Below are 12465 nucleotides of genomic sequence, written 5' to 3'. Positions count from 1 at the left end.
CCACACACATGAAGTAAACTGCCTGCTAAGCACCAGGAAGAGCAGAGCGGCAGGTGAACCAGTAGCCATCCAATGCCTGCCACCAATGCCCCAGGCCTCCAATGCCCAAGGCCAGTCAGGGAAGTCACACAGCATCAAGCGGTCAATGAAAACCAAGCTGTGGATTATTTAAGAGTAGTAGCAGCCCTTGTCACTGAGTACTGACTAGATGTCAGCCCCTTAACACATGCTATTGCTAAGCCAGGCCTGGAAAAGTCTGTTCTACAGAAGAAGGAATGGAGAGTGGATACTTTACACAACAGCAGTGCAGCCTACTGCGTTGCAAAGCACATTCTGCTCCCCAAGGCAAAAGACTTTGCTTCTGCGTGGAAGGAAGGAATGCTGTAAATAAGCAAGCCCAGGTGGTGAGGACACAGAGTGCCCCCATACCAGCCTTGAGACTCCCCCAACCAGTCTGCTCTGCCATCAGGGCAGGGCTAGAGCTGGCACTTGAACTGTCTGCTTACTGACCAACCATCTTCTCTGTTGTAGGAGCTGCGGCTGGGCCACTCCATGCCCGGCAGCAAGAGGATCCTGCTTGATGAGGGCAGGGGGCAAAGTTGTGCAGGAAGGATACAAGCCATGGTGCAAACCACTGAGTATGTAGGGGTCATGGGAGGTGGGAATACTGGGGGTCTAGGGGTATACCTTCTATCCTGGACCCCTCGGAGATTTCTGAGGATGAACAGGCTTGGAGCCTGGTGGGGATCTAACTCCTGAAGTTATTCTGAATGAATCCTGCTAGAGGGCAAATCCCAACTGTACTGTTTCCTGGAGGAAGCCAATGGCCTGAGAAGTGGGGTGGGAAGAAAACAGATGGAGCGGCTGGAGGTGCCCAGGACGCTCTAGGATGCCTCCCACGGAGACAGAGGTGAGCAAGAAGACCCCTGGCGGGCCTGCCATCGCATCACCTCCTCTTCATGCATCTGAGGAGCCCGATCTCCTGACAGTTTCCTCTTCTCTCTCCACTCCCAGCAAGGCCCCACCATCCCCAGGGACTCAACCATAACCACAGAGCAGCATTTGATTCTCATGCCTACTCTTCAGCTCATTCATTCTTGGTTGGCTGTCACAGACCAGCAATCCTTCCAGTTCTCTCCTCCTCCAACTCCATGCCAGTCCCCAGCACCGCCCTCACTAGTCTCCCAGGTCCTCTTGTCCCCCCATGCACTTGTCCTCTACACAGCAGACAGACTGGCCTTCCCAGGTGAATGCCAGGAATTACACACTGACTGAGGTCTTTCAAATGCTAAACAGCCCTTGCTTCCACGGAGTAAGCCATTTGGGTGGTAGTATATCATTTTTATATCACAGGATTTGATTTGCTAATATTTTGTTCAGGACTTTTGCCCTTTTAAAATGCAATTTGAATTGTGTCATTCCCTGCTTAAGCCATTTAGGGCTTCATAAAGGACTTAGAATAAAATTTGAGCTCTTGGTGATGAACCACAAAGATCTTATCTAGGTCCTCAGACCCTTGAAGATCTCTCTGGATGTCAACACAAGGTTTTGGAGAATCCCATCTAGGGCCAGTTACAGAGACTATCAAGATGGCGCCCTTCCTCACATACTTCTCAAATCACAATGTTAAGCTGGGCACTGGTGGCTCACACTTGTAATCCCAGGAGACTCAGGAGACTGAGATCTGAGAATCTGTGTTCAAAGCTAGACTGGGCAGAAAAGTCCATAAGCCTCTTATCTCCAATGAACCAAGAAAATGCTGGAAGTACAGCCAACCTTGAGCAAACAAATCCAAGCCAGAGGATGAGACCCTGAGCTGAAGCCTCAGTATCAGCATCAAAACAAAACAAAAAGAATATATTCAAATCCTAATTGTAACCCCCTGTCTGATTACAGGTCTACTGGCTTTCTCTCAACTAGCCTCTAAGTGCCATGAAGGCAGGGATCAGAGTCAAACTCTGACCACAAGACATCCTTATCTTATCATAAATCTGGTAAACCTGAGTGAACAAAAGAATAAACTTAGTATAATTGAACCAGGCCCTTGATTAAAAAAAAACAACAACACTTTAAGTTCACCCTTGAGAGCTTGGGGGGAGGGGCACCTCAATTATACTAGACCCCAATTATACTAGACCTCCTGAGTCTAGTCACTCTTCCACTTCCTAGAGGATTAATGTTTCACACTTGCACACCACAACACCTCCTGCTGCTCTTGGCTGCTGTCCTTGTTCTCCACTTTCCGGGAAAACTAAAGCAATCAGAAGAGGATCTCACCGGCTGGCTTCTGCATGCAGAACTGGCTTGACCCGCAGGAGAGCCTCCAGAGACCTGTCCAAAGCCAGGCCTCCACTAGATCCAACCCTACTTGCCTACACACCAAATTCTCTTGCTCCTTGCTGCTGGATCATGTCCATCAGCACACAAATCTGCTAACCACTCTCCTATATTCACAGTCAACACCAAGCACAGAGCCTTGTTCCTGCCCCCCTTCTGACCACAACTGCCCCTGTTACCAGGCTCTCTTCATTCCTCAAAATTCCTCAAAAGAGTAATCTGTACCAACTGCCTTCAACTCCATTCATTCCTCAAAATTCCTCAAAAGAGTAATCTGTACCAACTGCCTTCAACTCCATTCACTCCTCTTCTCTCCTGAGCCTTCTCTGAACCGGCTTTCTTTTCTCCCCCTCCCCCAATCCACAAACACTGCCCTAGCTGCCACGGTCTAGCTACATCCAGCATCAATTCTCAGTCATATCTCTCCTAGATCTACTGGCAGTATTTGAAGTAGCCCATGTCTTGCCCCTTCTTGATATCCCTTCTACCCCTCACTTCTAGGACACCACATGTTGGGTTTGGGGTTTCTGTCCCACATCTGGACTCTCCTTTAGTCTCCTTTGCAGGTGATTCCTCCCTATCTCGATTCCTCGGTGCTCCCCTTGGTCTTCTTCCTTCTCCTCTGGTAGAATCTCATCTGGCCCCTCAGATTTCAAACCCACCTACACAACAGAGGCTCCTGCATTTAGGTTTCTGAACTCCATCCTGGTTTATCTAACTGCCAGCTCAACGCTCCACCGAGGGATCTGTCAGACACTCCACACTCGGTGTGCCTAAACCCACACTTCTACTGCTTTCCAAACCCGCACCACCTGCTCAGCCTTGCCCAGCTTGGATGATGCCAACCCAGCCTCCAAGTTGGTTAGGACTACAAGTGGTGACTCTTCTTTCTCACATTCAATCTATAGCTAAATTCTCACATCCAATCCACAAGCAAATCCTTTGACTCCCTGAACAGATCATACGGCATTCACTCAGTGAAATTCTAACAAGAGCAAGAGGAAAAAAAAAAACCACTGCTTCACACAGACCCATGGATGAATCATAGCTGTAACTTTCTAGGGCTTCAGAAGCCAGACACAAAAGGTTACATCCTGCTTGATTCCATCTATAAAAGCTTAAGAACAAGCAAAATCAATGCAGGAGGATAAAAATCAGACACAAGGGACCCTTTTGGAATGTTCCAAACATTGGTTTAGTTGGTGGTTATTTAGGCATCTATTATAAATCATAAAAATATTTATCCAACTATTATTGTGCCGGTGGCTTATGCCTGTAACCTTAGCTGCTCAGGAGGCTGAGGTCTGAGGATCACTGTTTGAAGCCAGTGCAAACAGACAAATCCTAGAGACTCTTAGCTCCAATTAACTGGCAAAAAGCCAGAAGTAGAGTTGTGGCTCAGGTGCTGGAGCACTGCCTTGAGCAAAAAAACAAAAACCTAAGGGCAGTGCTCAGGCCCTAAAAAACCATCTGCCCAAGATGTACCTTGGATGTGTGAAAATTCTGTCTAAAGAAAAAGAATAAAAAGCTAAAAAAAAAAAAGGGGGGCGGGGTAAATTTTCTTACGGCACTCAGGAGGCTGGGGTGGGAGGCTCAAGTCTGTGGATAGCCTGGGTTCCACAGGGAGACTCTGCCTCAAAGGTAAAATTTAGGAATGCACATCCCAGAATAAATCACTCGCCACCTCTTCCTCCGTTGCCAGGCGGACTCAAGCTTCCTGTGTCCTTCCCCTAAGCGGTGGTTGTAGCTCCTACCCAGTCTCCAGCCTGCAACCCTAGCCCTAAAACACACTGCCAGCGCTGCAGGCGCCTTTGAAACCTAAGCCACGCGATGCCACATCTCCGCTCCAAGGCCTGCACTGGCACCCCCACTTCCCTCAGTGGGGCCTCCAAAGCCATATTGAGACCCTGGCTCATTATCTCCAACCACTGTCTATCATCCAGCCCAGCCATGCAGGCCTTCTGGCTAACACTTCAAGTACATTCCTGCCCTGGGGCCTTTGTTCTGTGATTTCCCCTGCACAGTGTCCTCTTGATATCTGTGTGGCTGTCCCCTCACCTTCCGCTCATGCTCATGAGTCTCTGCACGTGCTCATGGCGGTACCCTCTCTCTGAAGCTGTCCATCCGTCCACCCTATTAAAGGTTGCAGCTTTCTTCCCAACCCTAACCTGGCATTCCCAATGCCAGTGTCCTTGCTTGTAGCAATTGCACGTTTACCCTCGAACATTCTATATAATGTAAGCATTGCGTTTATTGTTTGGAATCTGTCCTCCCGCCCATCAGAGTCCAGGCTCCATGAGGATCTGTTTTGTTAATGAATCTGTTGCACTCCATGAGTATTTGTGGAATAAAGAAACAAATGAGCAAATGGATCTGTCTACATTAGGGTCCCACCTAGGGACAAACAGAGTGACCAGATGCTCATCTTTCCCAGAGGGCAGAGAAGTTCTGGGAGCAGGTGGCAGGAAGACAATCTGGAGGCCTCTTCTGCATGTCCCGAGGTATGGCGGACAAGAGTGGAGTAGGGCCCAACTGCACAGCCCAGTGTTGACTGCAAGCCGTCAGGCACCAGCCTCCTGTGTCCTTATTCCCACCATGAGCAGCGTAGGAATCTCTTGTTGACAACCTTGGTCTGCAGAAATCTCAAGAGCAGGTAAGAGCTCCAGAGAGAGGAAGAGGCTGGAGTGGGCTGTGCATCTGTCTCCAGGCATACAGCAGGTGTTCAAAGCATGCTTATGAAATTATTAAGTGGATGCCACTGGCCCTGTGATCCAGCTAAGAGAACACTGGAAGGTCAAGGATCCAAGCAAGAGAAGGTACCCCAATGTCTTCTTCCTTGGGGATCCCCCATGTTACCGCTCCCATCTCCAAGTCCATAATTTTAAAGAGGACATGACGCTGGGTGCTGGGGGCTTCCACCTGTACTCCAAGCTATTCAAGAGACTGAGATCTGAGGATTTAGGTTTGAAGCCAGCCTAGGCAGACAAATCTAGGAGATTGTTATCCTCCAACTAACTAGAAAAAGAAGCCAGTAGTAACGATATAGCTCAAGTGGTAGAGTGCCAGCTATGAGAAAGAAAGAAAAGAAAAAGAGCTGAGTGAGAATAAGAGGCCTTGAGTTCAAGTCCCGTTACTGGCACACATATAAAAAATGGGAGGTGGCAAGAATGCCAAGTTACCCAACTACCATCCTTCCTTCTCTATACCTCAGGCCAGTCTGCAACTTGGACCCTCTGTTGGGCTCAAGTAAAGAAGGCTGAAGTTGAAGGTGTGACTCACACAGCCAAGGACGGTGTGTCAGCCGCCTTCCTTCTGCCCTCTGCATCCGTGCCTGCCTGCCAAATGAGACCCCTGAGACGCGCCACACTCCCAGCCCTCCACCCAGCCCGCCACGCCTGAGGCTAGGAAATGGGATGCTTAGGCGTCGGGGAATGGAAATAGATAATAAGGACCAGCCTCCAGGCCTGGACAGCCCCCTAGCCCTAGACAGGAGGGCAAATGGACTAGGGGATGCCTAATGCCCCGTTGGAGACTTACAGTGTGGGAAATGGGAAAGAGGGAGAGAGGGAGAGAGGTAGGAAAGAATGGAAGGAATTGGGAACTATTTAGCCTCATGAAAAATCTTAAAGCTGGAAGCCCAACCTTGAGTTCTTGATCTTGGCTCTGACCCTGGGAACAATGTGAACCACTGAGGTTAGGGCTGTGTGTGTGTGTGTGTGTGTGTGTGTGTGTGTGTGTGTGTGATCACAAAAGATTGGATTGGGCATGATAGCACACACTGTAATCCCAGCTACTGGCGAAGCAGAGATAGGAAGACTGAAGCTGGAGGCTTGTCTGAGCAAAAGCTCCAGACCCTATCTGAAAAACAAAGCAAAAGGACTTGGTTCAAATTCAATCCCTCGCACTACTGAAAGAGGAAATAAGAAAGTTCAATAACAATCGATGCAGCCACCGGTGAATAAATACGATATTCAAATGTTCATTTACTCCAAAAATGCTTACAAACTGTGTACTTGTGCCAGACCTGGGGGTGCTTGAGAATGTAAGCAAACGTGATCTTGGCTCTTTGGAGCTTACCAAGCCCAGAAAGAGAAACATGAATAGAAAACCCCATGGGCCAAGAGTAATGAGGCGTGAGGAATAAATCCAATCTGAACAACTAATAAAAAAAGAAGAAGAAGCTGGCTGGGGGAAGCGGGGAGGGAGGGTTCTCTGAGGAGAGGCTATTTTAGCTGAGACCTGAAAGGTGAGTAATAATACAACCCCATATTATATCATCATAAAAGTCCTTAGAAAATAATTTTGGGTGACACACGGAATTGTCTAGAATATAATGTTTAAGTGGATTAAAATGGGACATAAAACCAGATATAGATGCTCTCCATATGCAAAAAATAATGTATCTATATATACACACATGTGTGGAGACTGTTTCTGGAGCACCAAAATGTTCCCAGGAGTTCTCTGTAGGTTGGGGAAGGGCTGGTGATTTCAGCACCCTCGTTCTTTCTACATTTCTCACAATCGACCTGGATTGCTTTTCTGCTCAGAAATAAACACCAAATATTAGGAAGCAGCAGCAGCCCAGAGCCCTAAGATTGAAAGAGACTCTTAAGTCCTCAAATCCATCATTGCCTGCTTCCAAACAGCTCACATCTGGCCAGATTGTCCACCCCCACCCCTCCACACACACACACACACACACACACACACACACACACACACACACACACACACACACTGAGGCTTCCTTGAAGCCATCCCAACACCTCTGAAATGCATCCACACACCTCTGCTCCCCAAGGCCACATACCCAGGCTCAGCCTGGTCCTAAGCCCAGTCCCCACAGATGATGCCCCAACTCAAACCGAAAAGATGTTTTTTCATTCCAACATGCCCTCCATCCCAGCCCTTCCAAGTCCACCGATTTGCTCACTGAACCACCTGAGATGGAAATTTTCTTTTTTCAGCCCCCAGCAGTTGGTAGTGGCTCTTCCTGCTCCAGCTATTGGCTTTAGAGGTAAGGGTAAGAATCTACATTGGGAGAAGCAGAGCTCCCAGCCACGTGTGACCTTCCTTTGAGAATCTCCCAGCCTCCTGAGCCTCTGTTTCCTCACCAGTCTTCAAGCAGGAGGGGTTGGCTCAAGGCTTCGTCCTGCTGCTCTTCTGCCTCAACCTATAACTGGTGCACCCTTAGACAGAGGTTCTGGAGACAGTCACCTCTCCTGGAAGCGGAATGACTGTCCTTGCACCCAGAGACCACACATACACTACACAGGACACTTTGACTGTCAAGAAAAGCCCAGCATGGAGAGGCTTACAGTAGCCTAAAAGCAAACACTCAGCCAAGCTCCAGGGGCTTGCATAAAAATCCTAGCTCCTCAGGAGACTGAGATCTAAGAATGGTAGTTCAAAGTCAGCCTGGGCAAGAAAGGCTGTGAGACCCTTATTTCCAATTAATCAGTGAAAAGTTCGAAGTGGAGCTATGGCTCAAGAAGTAACGTACCAGTCTTAAGCAAAAAACAACAACAAAAACAAAGGGAGAGCGCCCAGGCCCCGAGTTTGAGCCCCAATACTGGTATAATAAATAAATAACCAAACACCCTAATCTACCCTATTTATTTCCCTGACCTAGCTCAGCCCAGCACATCAGCCCTTCCCCACCCCACACCATGCCTCTCTGGGTCAGCAGCCTGGTAGGGCAGGACTCCAGCTGTGGGCAAAGGCAGGGCTTGCCAGGGGCTGCACTGCCCAGTGAGGTGAAGGTGGGGGGAGGTGCCAAGTGTGGGCTGAGCAGATGGCAGAGGCAGTGACGGCTTTAGGAAACTTGCAGAAATCCTACAGCTGCCTGGGCTGATGCAAGACTCACCAGGGCATATAAGTTAAAGGTGTCTGGTTACAGGTCCTGGAGTCAAACCTGACGGCTCTAAACAAGTGGCTTGTCTAGGCAAATTACTAAACTTCTGAGCCTCAGACCCGAGTTTCCCTAAGCCTTATCTATATAGTGGGAATAATAAACTCTACTACCACCAGGTATACATTGCATGAGATAAAATAGTGGGGCAGGTGGCTCCTACCTCTACTCGGGGGGTTGAAATCTGAAGATCACAGTTAGAAGTCAGCCTCAGAAAGAAAGTCTGTAAGACTCTTATCTCTAACCAGCAAAGAAAAGCCAGAAGTGGAGCTGCAGCTCAATAGGTAGAGTGCCAGCCTTGAGAGAAAAAGCTAAGGGACAGTACCCAGGCCCTAAGGTCAAGCCCCACCAGTACCCACACACACACACAAAAGATAATTTTAACATATTTTAAATATAAATAAATTTAAATATATATATATTTTTATAGTAGTATTGCATCCAGCACATAATCACTAAGAGCTGAAAAACATAACACAAAACCCTGCCAGGATCCCAAGACAGCACTGGCAGGAATCAAGGAAGTGCTACAAAGCGTTTAGAGCCAAAAGGAGCCGTCTTGACTTACACTCTAACCCCTTCACATACGGCAGAGGGAAAACACTCCGGGAGGTTGACTAACTGTCCAAAGTTGCACAGCCAGCTCGTAACAGGGCAAGTTCCAAACTCAGATCTGACTAACTCCCAAATACCCACCACACCTTCACGTCACTCCAACCCATCCTTGCCATGAGCAATCCTTGCTGGGTCTCTTCCACAGAGGCTTTGGACAAAAGATCCCTAGAGTGGACAGCAAATTACCAAAGACTGCCGCCAAGAAAGCTCTGGAGCTCTGGGTGGGGAGGGTGTGTGTGTGTGTGTGTGTGTGTGTGTGTGTGTGTGTGTGTGTGTGTGTGTGTGTGTGTGTGTGTGAAAGATGAGGAGTCCATAGAACTAGGAGTGAGAGGAATAAGATTACAGTTACCAAGCATGGGGAAGGACTATGCAAATAATATACAAATTATGTGTAATTGTCACTCCTTGCTGAATCAACCATTTGAACCTTTTTAAGTTTACAAGTGGATCACACTTGCATGATATGAATCTATTTTCGTTCTTGGCTTCCTGCCAGGTAGAAGGAAATAAAATCTGTGGTTGACTAACCATTCCATACCTCCATACCAGGTTTGGCCAGGACCCAGGTGACCCCTGTGTCCAGATGCCCAGCACGCCTCACCAATGCCTAGTGGTTGCTCTCTGAGCCCAGGGCCACACGGATCTTTGACTAGTATAACAGGGCAGGGAGCCAGGAGCCTGTGGGTCACAGACCCAGCCTACCACTGACTCCAGATGCCTGGGGGTGGGGGAGGAGGGAGAGCATGCTGTTCCTCCTACAGGGTTCCTGGGCAGTGACAGGCCAGGGCCTTGAGTGACCAGGACTCCTGCTTGAGGAGCTAGGCATCTAATTAAGGAGCAAAGCTCCTTTCCACAGGGCGAGGTGCTGGCAGGCACACTGGTAAAAGAGCCACACTGAGCTGCACGGTACTGTGGACAGGGGCCTGGGGTAGAATGAAGGACAGGTCTAGTCAACAGCAAGAAAGCTAGAGGCTGGACACCTGACTCATCTGAGGGCTCTAAAACAATGTTTCAAGCAATGCTTACTGAGTGGCAGGGTTAGATAGACACTGAGCTGGACAATCTGGACACTAGAGAGGCAGATAAGATGTGGCCATCACCTTTGAGGCACCAACAGTCCACCAGGGGAAAGAAACATGTACAGGTAGAACTTCCCAGGGCTTGGACACCTCCTTGTAATGTGCTTGTATCAGAGTGTGTGCCTGTGTGCATTCATCTGTGCATGTGCATGTGCATATGTCTATATGTCCGTAGAAGAACATGACTGTTTGGGTCAAGGGGAGACAGGGCTTGTATATCCAGTCCTATTTTGAGCGTAATAATAATAATAATTATAAGACTAACATAACCCTACCTCTTAGGGCCTGCATAAAATATATCAGGTATAATACTGTCCCAGCCAGTTATATTATTATTAATGTCCTCTTTTTATAGATAAGGAAATTAAAATTTAAAGAGGTTAAAACCGTGACTTTTCCAAGACCACACAGCTAGGAATTGGTAGCAAGGATTCAAGCCAAGACACAACCTGAGTCCTGGCCTTGGCCCTCAAAGACACCCCCTTAGATCCCCAAACTCCCAAAATAATCGCCTCCTGGATGAGGGAGCCTGCAGTTCTTCCCAGCACGGCCTTTTCTGTCCCCATCCCCCAGGGCACTGAGGGTGCATTCTGCATCTGTGACCTCTGTCACATCGGGACAGGGCCTCTGGTTCTCTTTGGCACTCACTCAGCAGGCAGAATTTCTAGAGAAACATTCCTCCATCTGCCCATCCTCCTATGTTCCCAGTATGGCTATGCTTATGATGGTGGAGCTCTGAGCCCCAGCCCATCTGATAGACGGAGACCACTTCAACTGTGGGGCCAAGCAAGGCCTGAGACTACAGGCCCATGAAGGGAAAAGAGGCACAAAGAGAGGCTGGGAAAAGTTACACATGCACCCATGTGACCACAGGAAGGACGGGAGTACCTAGGCCGGCGGAGGCAAGCTGCCAAGTGAGACCAGACGTACCACGTCCCAGATACCGAAGCTAGGACGCTGTACTGGGATGAGATGGCAGGTGCGAGAGATGGTCAGAGCTCCCCACTGGAAAAAGAATCTACTAGTGACAAGAATGTAAAGAGAAGGCAGGCACTCTCACCGGAGTGTCCCAGGGCTAGCTCCTGGCAGCGTGCCCAGGCACTTGCTGGCACTTTAGCGGCCCAGGCACTGCCTGGTGACGAGAGTCTGGCCTGCCAGGCCCGGGCAGGGAGCCCCAGTAAAGAGGGACACCCACACTGAGAAGAGCCACCATCAGGCCTCCCACCCTATGATTGCCTAGAGAGAAGCAAGCTCCTCTATTGTGGCCAGCTGAGACAGGTTTGCAACATACCCGAGAATGAGGCACAGGCCCCGGCATTTTCCACCCTGCTGCTAATACAGATCACCTAAGAGGGAGCTGGGCAGCGGTAGTCAGCAGGCTAGGCTCTGCGGGACAGCCTCAGAGTGGAGCTGGCTGGCAGAGGGACACCTGGAGAACAAGCCAGCTAAAGGGTGTCTGCCTGGTCTGGCTGAAAAAGCAGCCGCCCCCTGGCCCTAGTGTGCCATCCTCACCCCTCCCCAGAGATCGCAGCCCCTGGTCTTGTCCCTGGGACTGATAGAGCGCCACCTGACCCCACCCAGCACTCACTACCACCCTGTGTGGGTGGCTCCCCCAAGGCTCCACCTTCACTCGGAGCCCAACAGGCAGCTCTGGTGTCTTGGCTGCAGCAGCTTGGGGCTGAGGTCCTGGACACCGTCAGAGCCCAGTTCTCCATCCACCCAGCCCCCTTCTGCTTCTCCAGCAGCAGCTCTGACTGGCACCAGGGCACAGAGCCCAGAAAGGCAGAGTGAGGCGGAGGCATGATGGCCAGAGAACACCTGTCTGCCTCAGGTCTGATGTGCTACCGTTAAGCCTCTCTAGCTGGCACTGGAACCAGCCAGGACGACCAGGGCAGGTACCTGGGGCTGCTCACGACTCACCTGAGCGGGATCTTGACGCGGAGGTAGCGGTCCACAGCAATGGCCAGCAGAGCCAGGATGGAGCTCTGAGTGAGGATGAGGACAGGGCACGCCACCATGAGGCAGGTGTAGAAGTACGTCTGTGGCCCGATGTTGATGAGGATGGCCAGCGGGATGACCAGCGCGCCCACGGCCACGTCAGCCACCGCCAGGGACACAATGAAGCAGAAGGTGGCATCCCGCAGAGCCTGGTTCACCTTGACCGCCCAGATCACCAGCACGTTGCCGGGCACAGAGACCAGAGCGATGAGCACCTCGATGCTGATGTAGGCGGCCTGGAAGGCCGTGATGGTGGGTGGCATGGTGGGGAAGGGGTATGGGCCGGGCACATCAGCGGGCAGGAGCCCCAGGGCCCAAGGCCAGCACCTGTGAGGAGGAAGCCCGCGGTGGGGAGGCCAGCCTGGGCGGCCCGGGCGCTGCCCTGCGGAGATGCGTTCCACTCGGACACCCCGCGCCTGCCCAGGCTGGCCAGGACACGCAGCCCCAACTCTGCTCCCCACCTCTGTCCCCTCCCCTCAACATCCCCGGAGGTTTCCACGCAGCAACTTATAAACAGCCCCG

General features: G+C 50.4%; 1 protein-coding gene across 1 annotated transcript in view; it reads right to left on the bottom strand.

Moving 5' to 3' along the window:
• The window catches only part of Adora1 (adenosine A1 receptor), a 33413-nt gene extending 21148 nt beyond the window's left edge, over positions 1 to 12265 (bottom strand). The window contains exon 1 of the mRNA XM_013017364.1: positions 11866 to 12265. Within this exon, the coding sequence (XP_012872818.1) occupies positions 11866 to 12206 (341 nt within the window). The 5' untranslated portion in view covers positions 12207 to 12265. The remainder of the gene's footprint in view (positions 1 to 11865) is intronic.
• Positions 12266 to 12465: the final 200 nt, after the last annotated feature.

The sequence above is a fragment of the Dipodomys ordii genome, unplaced genomic scaffold (assembly GCF_000151885.1).
Source record: "Dipodomys ordii isolate 6190 unplaced genomic scaffold, Dord_2.0 Scaffold35, whole genome shotgun sequence".
NCBI lineage: Eukaryota > Metazoa > Chordata > Mammalia > Rodentia > Heteromyidae > Dipodomys > Dipodomys ordii.
Note: the sequence above shows the minus strand (reverse complement) of the source record. Positions and strands in the feature narration are given on the sequence as shown.